Here is an 18,279-nt window from a genome sequence, read left to right on the forward strand (position 1 = left end):
CACAAACACTAAGGTGACACCTGCCGGTACCAACACAATGGCAACCCAGTCACACTCCTCTGTCTCTCCACACTCACTTGCTCCACAGGTGACCACTGCACAGTGGACAGTCAGCCCTGGGCCACAGACGTCTCCACACTCACACTCCACCCCTCTGGGGAGCACTTCCTCTCACACTCCATTATCTCCAAGAAACCCACCTTTGCAAGAAAGCAGCCCTGCAGAATCCACAAGGGTGACCCTCGTCAGTGCCTCCAAGACCCCTGGAGCCCCCTCCCCAGGAGAATCCACTCCCCCCTGGCCTGGGTCTCCAGCCCTTTTGATCCTCACCAGTGAGGATGGTATCTCTCCATTGTCGGGAAGCCCAGAAGCATCCACTCCCTACCCACCTGGGTCTCCAGCCCCCATCTCCCTCACCACTGGGAACCATGACCACACCTTCTCCAACACAGGCACACAGCCTGTCAGCCAGGCAGCCTCCACTGGGACTGGCAGTAGGACCATCATGCTGGAGGTGTCAAGGGACCTCACTCCCAACACAAGCTCTGCACCTCCACAGAGCACCCTGATCAGCGTGGAAACCTCCAGGTCTCAACCACAGTCCCTTCCATCACCCTCCGCTGGGTCACAACCCACCATGACCACCACGGCATCCAAGATCCTTTCCACTGTCACAGCGTCTCTTGCACCCTCAGAGAAGGCCACCACTTCCAGCAGCTCTTCTGGACCCGTTCCACCTGAAAGAACCCTTTCTGAGAATCCAGGACACCCTGTAAGTGCTCTGGGGACTTTCCCTGTTGACTTCTCCCCTGCTATTACATCTGTCCAGACTGTGTCGCACAGTATCACCTTACCAGGACTCACCACCCCCCAGCCAGGACTCATGCAGACATCCAGCACAAGCTCTCCACCCACCTCCAGCCAGCCAGCAAGTACCACCACCCGGGCACAGAAGACCCTGGACACTAACCTGACCACTCTCACTCCACCACCAAGTCAAGTTTCCACAGAAGAGGCAGTGACCAGTGAAGGGACCACATCTGGACCCCAAGAACAGTCCCCTGCCTCCACAGGGTCACATCCTTCACTCAAAAGCCCTACACAGTGGGAACTCAGCACTGGGTCCCAGATGGCTTCACACTCAGCAAACTCCCCTCTGAGGAGCATTTCCTCTCACCCTCCAACCCCTCAGAGAACCTCACCTGTGACGACAAGCAGCCCTCAAGGACCTCAGAAGGACCCTCAAACCAGCGTTCCATGGGCACATCCTGCTTCAACCCCAGAAGGATCCAGTCCCTACTCACCTGGTTCCACAGTCCATGAAGAGGACACTACAGAATCCAGCACCAACACACAGTCTCTCACCAGCCCCCTTCCCACTGGGACTGGCAGTGGGACTGTGATTTCTAATGACACACAGGGCACAGGACCTGAACCAACCTCTGCCCCTCCACACTCAGCCCTCTCCAGCCAGGAAACCACCAGGTCTCCACCGGAATCCTTTTCCTCACCCTCTGCTTCTTCACAACCAACCATGGCCACCAATGCTCTCAAGAACCACTCCACTACCAAACACACACTTCCACACTCACAGGGGAACACACTTCCCACCTCCTCTTCTGGAACACTGGCCCCAAAAATCGACCTCTCAGGGACAGAGAACAGGCCTGCGGGTTCCCAGGGGACATCCCATAGCGTCTCCTCCCCTCCTCCTACACCTCTCCGCACTGGGACACCCAGGTCCTCCACAACGAGATCTTTGACCTCAGTCCTCACCACAGTTCTGCCAAGAACCACACAGACATGGAGGACAGGCTCTCTGCCCATCACCAGCCCACATCCCAGGACCACTGCCCAGGATCACAACAGCCTGGATACTTCCTGGGAGGCTCCTACTCCACACACAACTCATGTGTCCATGGACACTGTGGTGACACCTACAGGAACCACCACACTGGGAACCCAGGCACACTCCTCTGCCTCTCCACACTCACTTCTTCCACAGGAGACTGCTGCACAGTGGACACTCAGCCCTGGGCCACAGACGTTTCCGCACTCACACTCCACCCTTCTGGGGAGCACTTCCTCTCACACTCCATTATCTCCAAGAAACCCACCTTTGCAGGAAAGCAGCCCTGCAGAATCCACAAGGGTGACACTCGTCAGTGCCTCCAGGACTCCTGATGTGTCCTCCCCAAAACCATCCACTCCCCCCTGGCCTGGGACTCCAGCCCCCATCTTCCTCACCACTGAGGACGATATTTCTACATTGTCACGAGGTCGAGAAGCATCCACTCCTTCCTCACCTGGGACTCCAGCCCCCATCTTCCTCACCACTGAGGACGATGTCCCTACCTTCCCCAACACGGCCCCACAAGCTGTCAGCCAGGCAGTCTCCCCTGGGACTGGCAGTAGGACCACCATGCAGGAGGTGCCCAAGGACCTCACACCCAACACAAGCTCTGCACCTCCTGAGAGGGCAATAACCAGCGTGGAAACCTCTAGGTCTCAACCACAGTCCCTTCCCTCACCCTCCACTGGGTCACACCCCACCATGACCACCACGGCCTCCAAGATCCTTTCCACTGTCACAACGTCCCTTGCACCCTCAGAGAGGGCCACCCCTTCCAGCAGCTCTTCTGGTCCAGAGCCACCTGAAAGCACCCTTTCTGAGAATCCAAGACACCCTGTAAGCTCTCTGGGGACGTCCCCTGTTGACTCGTCCCCTCCTAATACACCTCTCCACACTGGGTCACCCAGATCCACCTCACCAGGCCCTGGGTCCTCAGACCTCACCTACTCACAGCCAGGACTCATGCAGACATCCAGGACAAGCTCTCCACCCACCTCCAGCCTGCAAGTGAGGACCACCACCCGGCCACAGAAGACCCTGGACACTAACCTGACCACTCTCACTCCACCACCAAGTCAAGTTTCCACAGAAGAGGCAGTGACCAGTGAAGGGACCACATCTGGACCCCAAGAACAGTCCCTTGCCTCCACAGGGTCACATCCTTCACTCAAAAGCCCTACACAGTGGGAACTCAGCACTGGGTCCCAGATGGCTTCACACTCAGCACACTCCCCTCTGAGGAGCATTTCCTCTCACCCTCCAACCCCTCAGAGAACCTCACCTGTGATGACAAGCAGCCCTCAAGGACCTCAGAAGGACCCTCAAACCAGTGTTCCATGGGCACATCCTGCTTCAACCCCAGAAGGATCCATTCCCTACTCACCTGGTTCCACAGTCCATGAAGAGGACACTACAGAATCCAGCACCAACACACAGTCTGTCACCAGCCCCCTTCCCACTGGGACTGGCAGTGGGACTGTGATTTCTAATGACACACAGGGCACAGGACCTGAACCAACCTCTGCCCCTCCACACACAGCCCTCTCCAGCCAGGAAACCACCAGGTCTCCACCAGAATCCTTTTCCTCACCCTCTGCTCCTTCACAACCAACCATGGCCACCAATGCTCTCAAGAACCACTCCACTACCAAACACACACTTCCACACTCACAGGGGGACACTCCTTCCACCTCTTCCTCTGGAACTCTGTCCCCCAAAAGCAACCTCTCAGGGACACAGAGCAGGCCTGCGGGTTCCCAGGGGACATCCCATAGCGTCTCCTCCCCTCCTCCTACAGCTCCCCACACTGGGACACCCAGGTCCTCCACAACGAGATCTTTGACCTCAGTCTTCATCACCACCCTGCCAGGAACCACACAGGCATGGAGGACAGGCTCTCTGCCCATCACCAGCCCACATCCCAGTACCACTGCCCAGGATCACAACAGCCTGGATACTTCCCAGGCTGCTCCCTCTCCACACACAACTCATGTGTCCACAAACACTAAGGTGACACCTGCCGGTACCAACACAATGGCAACCCAGTCACACTCCTCTGTCTCTCCACACTCACTTCCTCCACAGGTGACCACTGCACAGTGGACACTCAGCCCTGGGCCACAGACGTCTCCGCACTCACACTCCACCCTTCTGGGGAGCACTTCCTCTCACACTCCATTATCTCCAAGAAACCCACCTTTGCAGGAAAGCAGCCCTGCAGAATCCACAAGGGTGACACTCGTCAGTGCCTCCAAGACCCCTGGAGCCCCCTCCCCAGGAGAATCCACTCCCCCCTGGCCTGGGTCTCCAGCCCTTTTGATCCTCACCAGTGAGGATGGTATCTCTCCATTGTCGGGAAGCCCAGAAGCATCCACTCCCTACCCACCTGGGTCTCCAGCCCCCATCTTCGTCACCACTGGGAACCATGACCACACCTTCTCCAACACAGGCACACAGCCTGTCAGCCAGGCAGCCTCCACTGGGACTGGCAGTAGGACCATCATGCTGGAGGTGTCAAGGGACCTCACTCCAAACACAAGCTCTGAACCTCAATCTCAGAGTTCTGAACCACAGTCTCTTCCGTCACTCTCCACTGGTTCTCAACCCACCATGACCACCTCGGCATCCAAGGTCCTTTCCACTGTCACAAAGTTCCTTGCACCTTCGGAGAAGGCCACCCCTTTCAGTAGCTCATCTCGCCCAGTCCCCCTCAGAGCACCCTTTCTGTGCATGAAAGTTCTCCTGTGAGTCCTCTGGGGACATCTCATGTTGAGTCATCCCCTCCTCTTACACCTGTCAACACTGGGTCACCCAGGACCTCTTTCACGGGTCCTAGGATCTCAGTCCTCACCACCACCCTGCCAGGAAGTATGGGTCCATTGGGCACAAGCTCTTTGCCCATGGCCAGCCTACCTCACAGTGCAAGCTCCGCATATGAGAATGTCCCCACTTCACTGCGTCCCTCCCATTTACACACAGTGTCTGTTTCCCCCGAGGTGGCCATGGTCAGCGCAGGAACCAGAAGCTATGGTTTGCAGCGCGGCTCTAGCGCCTCTCCTGTGGCCCTTCCATCAACGTCCTCAGATGCAGTGCCCACTCTCTCCAGTCACTCTCCGACTTTGTTTCTCACGGGGACCTCCTCTCCTTCCCCTGACCATGTTTCCTCCCTAAGCATGTCATCCCTCACCTCCTCCAGATCCTCACCGGAAACCATTCCCTCTTCTCCAGCCACCACACTCTTACACAATAATTATGCTCCCCCAAGCACAGTGTTGGCTCCTGTGTCTCCCACCAATTCTAGGCGGGAGTCGCAGTCCTCTCTGTCATCTGACTCAGAGCTTTCCACATCAACATCTCCCAGGGCTACATCTTACACCACAATGGAGACCTTTATTTCCACATCAAAGCCTAGCTCCTCTGAGCTTACAAGTACTCAGATGGAGTCATTGTCTACCTTTTCCCCTGAATTGACAAAGTCCAGCACCTCTGATCAGACCAACTCCTGCACAAATACAAGCTGTCTCTTTTACAGTGTACCCACTGATGCCAGTTCTGTGGTCTTCAAGACAGACATCCTTCCCTCTCCCAGAACACCCATCCCTTATCCTTCTCAGTTCACTAATTCTCCAGACTTCTCCACTGGGACAATAGCCAGGCTCTTCGCCTCCTCCACCAAGACAGATTCTTCAGAAGTAACTATCACCACCCACACAAGTCCTTCTAAGGATACAACACAGGATACCCTGACCTGGGAGACATCAACCACCAGATCCTGGGCAGGGTCCCATTCACCTGGCCATGCCACTATGTCCATCATTGCAGGGAACTTGCCTTCATCCACTTTTATACCATTATCCTCTTCTGTCTCCACTACGACTGGCTCTTCAACCAGCCCAGCCCTCCCTCGGATTACTTCCTCTCCCACTACCCATCTTGGGACAGACAGCCTCCCTACTGAAGGATCCTTGATTACGCTCAGTGGGTTGGAGTCCAGCACCCAGCCAGTCAAGACATCTGTATCATCCACTTTGAATATCAGAGCAATTGAGAGTATTGACTCAAAAACAGATACAAGTGCTTTTGCAGTTCCTTCACCCTCCACCCATTTGACAAGTAAGGACCTATATCTCCTACACACCTACTCATGAGAAGATCATAGGAAATAGCATTTTCCTAAGAGGGAAAAGGAAAATAATGAGGAGTATTTCCTGTACCTGAATTTCTTTTTGCAAACATCTGTTACTCTCATTTCAACTCCAAGCGCTGGGCTAGGCATGGGGAAGCACAGGTGATAAGCAAGTGGTGGAAAAATTATGACCCATGACAGATGCTCTGCTATTGCTACTACTGATGAGGAGGAGGAGGATGACAGCTAATGTTTATAGCATGTATTCCACATTAAGCACTTTTTCATTAAGGTTTTAAATCCTCATTACAACATTATTTGGAGTGGGGGCTCTTCACGAGCCTCTTTTGCAGGTGAAGAAGTTGTGAGATGCAGAGAAGTTACCTGCTCAAGGTAACAAAGATGATAAGTTACAGAACTAGAATAAGAACTCAGACTATGTAGCACTAGGGATCCGTGCTGTTAACCCTTAGGCTAAACCAGAATGCTCAGAGGTAGCTAGAAAAGCAAGAGATTCTTAGGATCTCTGAAGCCACCGGAGGGTGCCGTTTTAGGGAGAAAAGATAAGTTCTGTCAAATGCTACTAAACGGCAGGCCATGTTGAAATGGGCCGTGAAGTGTTTTTGGCAACATGGGGATCCTCAGAGATTCTAATGAAGGGTGTATCCCTGAGGTTAGGGGACTAAGAGAAGAGCTCAAATAATGCAAAGGTACGAGAGAGAGGTTTCACCTTTGAGTGGAGCATGTTTCTGTAGGGGAGAAGAGTCCAAACAGGCGTAAGTGAGATCAGAGGTGAGCACATGAAACCTGGAGAAACAGGGTACTCAGGGATGTGGGATGGACCTGGGGACAGGAAAACGCCACTTCCCAGAGAGCAACCCATCAGGGAACAAACCTCTTGGAGAGTCTCTTCTTCTGAAAGGGTTGAGCTGATCCCCAGTTCTTGTTCTGGACACAAATCCAAAGAGGCCCTCCGACTAGCCCAGCACCTGCTTCACTACTGTGTCTCCCCAGGATCCTAATGTGATCCCCTCCCCCCAGCTGGCTTGGACAATTCCCAGCCCACGTCTCCGAGCCCCGGTTCCCCAGTTAGGGCATGAGTGTTGATTAAGCAAGAGGTGCGTGAGCTGGCAGGAAGGTGAAGGTGTGGCCGGATGGAGGGAGGAGGGAAAGAATGGAGAGATGGAGGAACAGAAGGCAGGAGAGAAAGAAGGCAGCCCTGAAGGCAGTTGAAACGGTAGGAAAGACGGTGGAAGGATGATGGGATGGAGTAAAGATTGAAGAGGAGAGGGGAAAGGGAGAGAGGGACAAGGGAAAGGCGAAGGGTGGGCAGCGGGGGAGAAAGGGTTAAAAGGAAGCAAAGATGGAAGAGAAGGCGGTCAGGTCTAGACCTGGGCGAAGGACGGGCGGCTCTACGGGCAGATGGATGGGTCTGTGGACAGGTCACATGCAGGCCTGGCGTGAGTTCGTACAGAAGGACATGAGGGGCAGAGTGATGGCGTGGACACACATGGACATGGGCTCCTTCTGGGTGAGATGAGTTACCCCAGTTTTCTCCCTACCCTCTCCTATAGAACCCGACGACCCTGTGGAGCGGCACACAAAGAAACCCAACGGAGCGGCCCCCAGAGGCACCGCGGGACCCGTCGGGGACCTTCTGGCAGCCACATCACCTGCTGGTTCTACAGGTAGGTTTGACTGGTTCGCTTCCTAGAAACCCCACCTGTGCCCTGGCCTCCGACCCCAGCCTCGAAGCTGACTTCTTTGGAAGGAGAATCGTGTGTGACCTGTCACGAATCTCCCTGTCTCAGCTGGATCTTTGTCTCGTGGTGACTGGGTGGGTGCTGCCACTTTTCTTCTCTTCAGAGCAATGCTGAGGGTCTTTAGTTCAAGGTCAGAGATGTTCAAGGTCAGAGAATTTGACCCGGTTTACCTTAATTCTCAAGACCTCTACTGATAACTCACTGCATGCCTGACACTCTGGTATAAATCAAGGAAGCGCAGGATGAAAATATTTTGGTATTGCGTCCATGAGAGACGGCAAAGGAACATAACTATGTTGTAAGTTTAAAAGTATGTCATGAAGGCACAGTGGAACCACAGAGGGAAAGCTTCACGGAGGAGGGAACATTTGCCTTGGGTTGTACAGGATGAATAGGAGTTTGCCAGGAAGACAGGGGGAGTGGAGGAAGACCTACTAGATGCAGGACAGAGCGGCACATTAGGCACAAAGAGAAGTGAAACCCAGGAATAGCTGGGTAGGACTAAATCATAGTAGTGATGCTTTGCTCAAGTATGAGATGTATGTGGTCAGTGGGAGATAAGGCTGGAGGTGGGTTGCAGAAAACCTCCTAAGCCTTCGTAATGCTTGGCTACCTCTGAACAAAAGGACCAAGAAGTTTGTGGTCCAAGAGGTTTAGCATACATGTTGCTCCTTCTTAGAGCGGCCGTGTGCATAGGCATAATAAAAGCTCTGAGAAGCCCTGTAAAGAAACCTGTTTAGGATTTTGTTCACTCCGGGCTTTAAGAAGGTTAGGTGATGGCATCATCTTTTCCTCTGAGAGATGCTTACCACTCTGTGGTATTATCATTCCACGTAACTGTAAGAGGTACAGGTGTACTTAGCAGGGGTCCTCCTCACCGTGTGGTTAAAGGTTAAAGCTTCCCATATCCATGAAGTTATTCCCAAATTGTTCAGAAGCCAGACTATTTTATCAACCCACTTTTTCCAAGACATAGTCACCTCCAAGCCTCGCTATGGGTTTTCTCATGGAACCCAAGCATCTTGGGTTGGGTTTTCCCAGAAGCAGACCACGGCAGGTCAAAGAAACAGGGATAAGTAGTTCGTGTTGCGGGGGGTGGTCCCAGGAAGCCCTGGTGGAGGAGACAGAGAAGAGAAGGAGGCAGCAGAAGGGACACCCTGAGCGGGTCACAGAGCACCAATCCCACCAGGATCTCTGAGGCGCAGTCCCCTTGGCACTGTCCCCTCCAAATGGCGAGGTGCTGGGGTATTCACCATCCCACTCCCCTCTATCAGTGGCTGTGAGCTGCTTACTCCTGGAAGGGAGGACAGCCCTGCGGGCCTGCCCACACCTGGGCTGAGTGACCTCTCTCGGGCACGGAGGCACAGAGCTGTAGTAGGGACACTTTGGGGGGGCTCTCCTGCGGCAGCCAGTGCTTGTAGGATCAGCTACATCAATCAGGTGACTAGAAGAGGCTCACCAACACTGAGAGGGCAAAATGCCTGTGGGGCAGTCAGCACCCCCTCATTTAATACAAAGTGGGGTTCCTCGACCTCCGAGCTCCTGGCATGTGGGGCAGGAGGTTCTTCCTAGCGAACAACTTCCCTGTGTGTTGTGGAATAACTAGCAGCGTCCCTGGCCTCTCCTCCCGAGGACAGCTGCACCTACACACAGCTGTGACAATCAGAATGTCTCGAGGCATTGCTGAGAAGCAAAACGGACCCCGTAGAGAGCCACTGAGCCAGGGATCTGTCCCCAGATGGGCATTTTCTCCTCACTCCTTTCTCTTCCATCCCAGCCCTCACCAGATCCTGAAATTCATTCAGGGGATGGAGCAGTGGTTAAGAGCCGAGGCCGGGAACTCAGAACCATATTCAAATTTCCAGTCGCTAGCCATTTGACTCTGGGCAAATCATGATCTCTAAGCTTCTATCCTTCTGCCCGTAAAATGGCGGGAACATTAGAACACGGTCGTCAGGGTAGCCACAGCCACAGGTGGTGGTGACAGGGGTAAGAGCATGGGGCCAGCAGCCAGTTAGGCACAGCAGTGAATAACAGGAGCAGTGGCCACCAGAGACAGCGGCAGCAGCAGTGTGGCAGGAGCCGGAACATGACCCTCGAGGCACCACGCTCCGTGCCTTTGACCAACACCCTGAGACGGCTGCTCGCCTCCACTCTGTAGATGAGAAAAGGCACATTTATCAAGGTTTGGTAACTCTAAAAGTCACCCCTCTCTTCAGCGAAAGAGACAGAGTCTCAGCACAGGGCCCGCGTTCCCAAGCGCAGGATGCACAATCCCTCTCTCAAGCCGGAGGAGACTCCTCTTGGGCATCCATCCATGTGTCCATCCATTCATTTAATTCACTGAAGCAAACTCTCCTTGAGCTCCTACTGGTGTGCCTCGCAGTCAGACCACAGGAGCAGTTACTAACTAGACTGGGAGGGCGTGGCACAGCGCAGGCGCAGGCAGTGCCACAAGGAAAGAGGGAGAAGCAGAGATGGCTTCTGACCCAGGTTGGGAGGGTGGATCTGATTTGGGTGGGGGAGGTTGCAGAAACCATGGCACAGAGAGAAGACGTGGAGCAGAGGCTCAGGCAGCAGAGCAGAAGGCAACGAGGACAGGGAGTAGAGGTGTGGCCGTGCGTCCCCAGAGGGGTCACAGCCCAGGACGTGACCATAAGGTAGGGCACGACCCTTTTCCATGCCAGAGTCACCCCACCCGCGTCCCAGAGAATAGATGTCTCTCTCTCTTTCCCCACATAGAAGAGGAAAAAAAGCGATTTGCAGTCTAGTAAGTGGGATGATTTTGACTGACTTGTGGGTCCATCCCCCAATTCACAGGTCTAGCCACAGGAAGGACAGGAAGAGCAGAGACCACTGCCACCCCTCTGAAGACCACCGCCATCCCCTCTTTCATCACCTGGATCTCCATTCCCACTTCAGAAGACCTGAAGCTCCAGATTTCAGGGGAAACCGTCAGCACAGCTCCAGAGGCAACGGCTTCCTCGGCCACGGGTCTTAGAGAACGTATCACCAGCACGGCTGTTCCGGGGACAACCCCCTCTCTACCCAACAGGGAACCAGAGACCACAGCCTTATTGGTCCCCAGTCCTGGGGCACAGACCAGTTCAGCTGTCCCAACTCTGGATGAGTCTTCTCCCGAGTCAGACTCAGCAGCCTCACAGGTCACCCAACCTGAGACACAGGCAGGTCACTCCACTACAACCCCGCCTGTCTCCTCGGGTGCATCAGGACTGCAGGCCTCTCTGACCGCTAGTTCTGAGGCAGTGACCACAGCACCTTTCTCTAGAACAAGCCCCAATTTTTCCCAGGGTCAACCACACATCCCTTCCTCACTGGATACCAGTACTGGGACAGAATCCACTTCTGCCGTTCCAACACTGACTGTGTCACCTGACATACTAGAATTGGTGACCTCACAGGCCCCTAGTTCTGGGACAGACAGCAGTTCAACTAAACCAACTCAAACTCCTTCTGATAAACCAGAGACCACAGCCTCTCTGGCCACCAGCCGTGGCACACCGAAGACTCCAACCACCCCAAATCCCTCCATCTCACTGGACGTATCCGAGGGGGCAACGTCACCGGTCACTAGTTCTGGGAGAGAGACGAGTACTACTCCTCCAGCTCCCACTGCTTCCCCAGGTCACCTGGATACCTCATGGGCCACCCAGGCTGAGACAGAAGCCAGTTCCCTTGTTTCAACAGAGACTATTTCACCTGGAGAACCAGATACCACAACCTCACGGGTCACTCACCCTGCAGAGGCCAGCACAGCAGTTCCCAGGACGACCCTAAGTTTTTCCCAAGCTGAATCAGATACCATGCCCTCAACAGCCACTGCTCCTAGAGAAGAAGCCAGTTCTGATATTCCAGCGACAGGGGTCCCACCTGATATCCCACTCCTTGCCACTCCTTATACATCAGTGACCATTAGGAATATTCCAACTCTGACGGTTCCAGCTGGTGAGCCGGAGACCACAGCCTCATTGGTCACCGCTGCTGGGCCACCGACAGGTTCACCCACTCCAGCTCTGACTGTCTCCCCTAGTATACCAGGGACATTGACTGCATGGGTCACTAGTTCTGGAGCACAGACAAGTTTGCTTCCAACTCGGACTCCTTCCCCTGACCAACCAGAGACCACAGCCCCGTGGGTCACCCGTCCTGGGTCAGAATCCAGTTCTGCGGTCCCGACTCTGAGGGCTTCACCTAGTAGGAGAGATGCCACAGATTCATGGGTCCTCCATCCTACAGAGACCAGCCCAGCTGTTCCCAGGACAACCCTAAGCTTTTCTCATAGTGAATCAGATACCACACCCTCAACAGCCATTGTTCCTGGGGAAGAAGCCAGTTCAGCTATCTCAACATCCACTGTTTCACCTAAGGTACAAGAGGCAGTGACCTCATGGGTCACTAGTTCTCTGGCAGTGACCGGTACAAGTCCTCCAAGTCTGGCTCTTTCTTCTTCTCAATCAGATACCGCAGCCTCACCGGTCACCCAGACTGGGGAGCAGACAAGTCCAGCCGTTCTAACTAGGACTGTCTCTCCTGGATTGGTGACCTCACTGGTCACTAGTTCTAGGACAGAGACAAGTACAACTCCTCCAGCTCTGACCCTTTCCCCAGATCAACCGGGTACCACAACCTCGCGGGTCCCCCATCCCGGGGCCATTGCCAGTTCAGCTGTGCCCACTCCGACCGTCTCCCCTGGTGAGCCAGCTGCAACAGCTCGAGTCGTTCGTCCTACGGAGACTAGCCCGGCCGTCCCCAGGACACCCTCAGATTTTCCCCATAGTGGATCAGACGCCACACCCTCAATGGCCGCCAGTCCTGGGACAGAAGCCAGTCCAGCTGTGCCAGTCAGGACTGCCTCACCTGAAGAACCAGGCACGGTGACCTCACAGGTCACTAGTTCTGAACTACCAGCCAGGATGACGCTTCCAATGACAACTCCCTCTCCCGGTGAGCCAGAGACCACAGCCTCATTGGTCACCCCTCCCAGGGCACAGACAAGTACCAAAGTCCCTGCCTCGACTCTTGTTCCTCCTTTATCAGAGACCCCAGCCTCACCGTCCATCGGACCTGGGGTGGAGGTTAGTGCAGGGATCCTGACTCACGCTGCTTCACGCGGCGGACCAGAGACAACGACTCCTCTCTCCTCCTCACCTGTGACTGAGACCAGCAGAGCTGATCCAGGCCCGACTGTGCCCACGGGTGCTCCTGAAGAAGCAGCCTCACTTTCCACCCACCCCGGGACAGCTGTAGCCCTGTCCCCTGGTTTAACATCAGCCACGGGCGTACGGGCCCCCAGCGCCCCCAGCCCCTCAGCAGAGGCCAGCACAGGTATCCCAGCTCCGACCATTCCCCCCAGCGTCCCCGGGCTTGCCGGTGCCCCTACCACAAGTGAGCCCCCTACGGTGACCTCCTGGAGCACAGAGACGTCACTGCCTGCAACTTCAGTTGGACTCCCAGATATTTCCAGGACTGTCACAGATACCACTATGACCTTGATACCATCAGAGAGCCCAACATCACCTACAGCCAGTCATGGAGAAGGAGCAAGTCAAACCACTACCCTGAAAGCTACAACTGAGGGGACCCCTCATCTAGCTGCCGCAGATTGGAGCTCCACAATGGCTGACACCAGAATCACCTTTGGCACACTGCCCGGAAGGCCCTTCAGCCCTCTGACCACACCCGCGATGTCCACCTGGGGCCCGGAGAGCATGGCTCCAGGAACAGGTCAGAAAGAGTGACTTCTCTTTGTTGTAGTAAAATACGCAGAGTATCCATCCAGTTTGCCCTTTTAAGCATTTTAGACGTAGAGTTCAGCAGCATGGATTATGTTCTTACTGTTGTGTAACCATTACCACTGTTTTTAGAACTCGGATCACCCCAACCTCTGTACCCTTTCTGCAATCACTACCTATTCCTGCCAGCCCTTGGTGACCTTTGATCTACTTACCCCCACGAATTTGCCCCTTCTGGATAGTTCATATCAGTGAGATCATACCACATTTTCCCTTTTGTGTCTGGCTGATTTCACTTGGCATAATGTTTTCACTTAACTGGAATAGAACGTCCCCTCTTCTAGCTCTCTGTGGAATCTATACCAGGTTATCCTGAGCTCTAGTCACCCCACTGAGCTGGAGAACATCAGGGCTTTTTCTTTCTGTCTCTGTTTTTGTATTTGTTATTTAATTCTCTCTGTCCTCTCTACCCCCAACCTGCCCAACCTCAAGTTGCCACCATCTTTCACTCAGATTGAGTGTTATAATGGTCGATTTTAGTTACACATAATATTGGGGTTCATCTTGACATAACTACACAAGCATGGAATCTCACTTGCTCTAATTCAGTCCCCAGTGTTTCCCCCGTTCCTCCCCCTCCTCCCTGGACGCTCCCTCTGCTCCACTGCAGACAGACCTCCTCTACACCCACACGGGGGAGAAAGAGTCTGTCCCACTTGTCTTTCCCCACCTGGTCTGTCACCTGCGTAATGTCCTCCAGTTCTTTTTTTTTTAATTTTTAAATTTGTTTTAATTAGTTATACAGGACAGTAGAATGCATCTATGCACTTTGATAGATCATACATAGATGGGACATAATTTCTCATTTTTCTGAGTGTACATGTTGCAGAATCACATTGGTCACATATATCCATACAGTAATAATGTCACTCCACTGTCTTAAGAAACAGGGATAAGAAACACTTCCCCTCCCCTCCCCTCCCTTCCCTCTACCTAATCTAAGGTAACACTATTCTTCCCTAGTGCCCCCCACCCCCTCACCTTATTGTGAATTAGCATCCACATATTAGAGAAAACATCCAGCCTTTGGTTTCTTGGGATTGGCTTATTTCACTTAACATGATATTCTCCAACTCCATCCATTTACTGGCAAATGCCATAATTTCACTCTTCTTTAAACCTGAGTCATATTCCATGAGTATATATACCACATTTTCTTTTTCCACTCATCTATTGAGGGACACCTAGGTTGGTTCCATATTGTGAATTGAGCTGCTATAAACATTGATGTGGCTGCATTACTGTAATATGCTGATTTTAAGTCCTTTGGGTATAAACCAAGGAGTGGGATAGCTGGGTCAAATGGTGGTGCCATTCCCAGTTTTCTGAGGAATCTCCATGTCCTCTAGTTCTTTATGTCAGAGTAAGACATCATTCTTTTCCACGGTGGAGGAAGACCATGAGTGCACACCTTGTTTTCTTTATCCGTTCGCTCGTGGATGGGCACTAGGTTGAGTCCGTATCTTGGCTCTGTGGACAGTGCTGTGATAAACATGGCCATGGGGATACGGGACGTGGGAACCCTCTCACTTTGAAAACTGAGCCTGCACCCAGGAGTTCATACCTTCCTTAGCAAACTGGGACGGTTGCCACCTTGTGTAGGAAGTTCCTGGTGTGGGAACTCATGAAGCAGTTCCGCAGGACAGACCCTCCCTGGCTGCCAGAGCTGAAGTTCGTCCTCAGGCCCTGCCTCCCGCTTCTGCCCAGGACTGACAGTGCTGCCCTCTTCTCCCCTCCCCCATGCAGCTGAGGTTCCTTTGACGGTATATTTTACTATCAACTTCACCATCACCAACCTGCCCTACACGGAGGACATGGGGCTTCCAGGCTCTGGGATATTCAATGCCACCGAGAGGACCCTGCAGCACCTGGTAAGATCCCCTCCCCAGTGGCCACCGCCCTGCTGCCTTGGCCCCTCCTGTTCATCTCTTTCTCCTTCCTCCCCAGCTCAAGCCCTTGTTCAGGAACAGCAGTCTCGGCTCCTTCTACGCTGACTGCAGGCTGAAAATGCTCAGGTGAGACTCCCTTCATGGCCAATGGCAACCTCAATTCTGTCTTAATTCTTGGCCCTCCACATCCTAGATAGCCACAGCTTCTTGGACTTTTGCTAAGAGGCAATATAGACTAGTGGACCCCAGGCTAGACTTTGAGCCTGTGCTCTTTCACTTGCTGGCTGCGTGACCTCGGGCAAGACATATACCCTTTCTGTTCCTCAGTCACATTATCTATAGAATCTTGATATCAACAGACTCTTTCTCTTAGGCTTGTTCATTATTCAGCACAGTGAAATAAGCCAGATACTGCCTGGTCCAGTGTAGTGCCTGCTCTCGCTTAATTGGAGCTCATAGGGATAGCCAGTGTAGATCTTGGCCAACGCCATGCCCAAAACCCCCGGCATTTTCCCCGACCCAAACCATCTCTGCAGTTTGTTCCCTGAAAAAGAGGCAAGGACATGCCCAAGTCTCACTAAAATAGTGGAAAAGGAAGTAAATGTTGAGCTGACGCAGGAGATCATGCAATTGAAATAATCTTCAAGGGACTTAAACACACTGCAGAAATAGCCTGCCATCTCTGCTCTGCCCAGGCTCCCTCAGGGTCCCTTGTGGTCCCTGGGGCTCAGCACCCTCCCCTTACAGCTTATGTCCCTAAGGCGTCTCCATGGCGTCCTCCTTCCAATAAACTTGGATCATGCTGTCAAAAGGGAGGGCTTACCACCCCCTCCTGTGAGCGGAGAGATTGCTGGAGCGTCATGGATGGGAACTGTCCTCATTGAGCTCCACCTATTCCTCCTGGCCCCCTCCCTCCACAGGTGGAGGGAATCAGTAATCATGGCATGGCCACATGCCACCTTCGGTCTAGGGCCTTACATGTTTTCATTTAGTCCCCAAGGATGAAAACCACACACGTATGACCCCACTCTATAGATGAGAAGACTGAGGCTCAAAATAATCAAGTCACTGCTTGAGAAGAGCCAAGGTTGGAGCCCGAGTGTCCTGGTTCAGGAGTCCTTGCTCTTAACCAGGATTCCAGCAGACCTCAAGGTCACTGGGGTCAACACCTTTTGCACTCTTTTTTCCTACCAGCCTTAATGACCCATTGTGGACATTCAAGGTGTATGACTTGATGATGTGATGTATGTAGACATACCGCAATTCATCGATAATCACAATTCGGCTCATTAGCATGTCGACCACCTCTACATAGCTGTACATGATTGCTGAGGAAGTTCACTTGAAGATCTATCTTCATAGCAAATTTCAAGGGTACAATGCAGTATTGTCAACTATCATCGACATGCTGCACATCAAATCTCCAGAACTGACCCATCTTATCACTAAAACTCTGTAGCCTTTTACCAACATCATCTCACCAGCCCCTCCTAACAAATTAACATTCTTTAAAAGTGCTCAGAAAAAAAAAATAAATCAAAAAGTGGTCAGAACTCCAGAGATCTTGGGGGTTCTGCCCCCCCATTTGCTGTATTGAAAATTATTAAAGCTGATATATTTTATAAGTACTTATTCATTCATTCAACATAATAAACCTAATGCAGCTATCATTAGCATTCATGGAGGATTTGCCCCAAGATCCACAAGGATACCAATATCTGCAGATGCTCATGTCCCTTATATAAAGTGGCGGTTTTTGCATAACCTACGCACAGCCTCTCATATCATCTCTAGATTGCTTATAACACCTAATAGAATGTAAAGACCATGAAATAGTGGTTATGCTGCATTGCTTAGGGGAAATGGCAAGGGGGACCATCTGAACATACTTAGTACAGATATAACTTTATGCATGTATGTACATACTGTGGGGCTGGAGACCAAATCCAGAGCCTCATGCTGGGTCAGCACTGCACCACCAAGCTGTGTCCTCAGCTCTAGATGCAATTTTTTGAAAAAGTATGTTTGATCCAAGGTTGGTTCAATCTGCAAATGTGGATCTCATGGATATACAGACCTGACTACTCATATTAATGCAAATAATGTATTTTTAAGAACAATAGCCATATTTTTTAAATAGCATAAGGAGAAGAGAGGTATTGTTTACATTTTTTACCAAACTTTGCAATGTCTGGCCTAGAAGGAGATGGCTAGATATATGCTTCTGCCTTCAATCTGTTTGAATATTTTAGCTTATGGGGCCATTGGGAGGGGGAATCACTGTATACTTCTGAGTAAATGAAAAAGGAAAATGGCATCTTACCTGGTACGCTCCTTGTAAGTCTTTTGGGTACACCAGGAGTCCCTAGACCACACTTTGAGAGTAGTACTACACTCATGGGCATGAGTGAGAATAAATGCTTTGAGCAGCACAGATAACAGCAGCAGCGTTCCAAGGCCAGGACAGGGCTACCTCTCCCCACCAGTACAGCTGTCCCCTAGGGGGCATCTCAGACAGGTCAGCTTCAACTCATGACAAAGATACTGTGGAATGACATTGCCTCAATGCTTCTCTAAAAATAAATTAGTTGCATCTATGTCTACAATACACTAATGAAAACATAAAAATCTAGATGATGCAAAATATTGTATTTATGGGGTATGATGTGATATTCTGATACATGTACATAGTGTATAATGATCCCATCGGAGTAATTACACTTCCATCACTTCCAACACTTATCATTTATTTGTACTGGGAATATGCAAAGTCTTCTGGCTATTTTGAAATATGCAATAAATTATCGCTAACTGTGGTTCCCTTCCTGTCCTGTGG

The 18,279-nt window shown here is 52.2% G+C and overlaps 1 protein-coding gene across 1 annotated transcript in view; it reads left to right on the plus strand.

The window, feature by feature from the left end:
- The window catches only part of Muc16 (mucin 16, cell surface associated), a 98,753-nt gene that overhangs the window by 10,952 nt on the left and 69,522 nt on the right, over positions 1-18,279 (plus strand). Inside the window, exons 5-11 of the mRNA XM_077110359.1 lie at positions 334-1,391; positions 2,232-2,479; positions 5,467-5,965; positions 7,553-7,666; positions 10,562-13,486; positions 15,301-15,425; positions 15,502-15,569. Coding sequence (XP_076966474.1) covers positions 334-1,391; positions 2,232-2,479; positions 5,467-5,965; positions 7,553-7,666; positions 10,562-13,486; positions 15,301-15,425; positions 15,502-15,569 — 5,037 coding nt within the window. The remainder of the gene's footprint in view (positions 1-333; positions 1,392-2,231; positions 2,480-5,466; positions 5,966-7,552; positions 7,667-10,561; positions 13,487-15,300; positions 15,426-15,501; positions 15,570-18,279) is intronic.

The sequence above is a fragment of the Callospermophilus lateralis genome, chromosome 1 (genome assembly GCF_048772815.1).
Source record: "Callospermophilus lateralis isolate mCalLat2 chromosome 1, mCalLat2.hap1, whole genome shotgun sequence".
Classification (NCBI taxonomy): Eukaryota; Metazoa; Chordata; class Mammalia; order Rodentia; family Sciuridae; genus Callospermophilus; species Callospermophilus lateralis.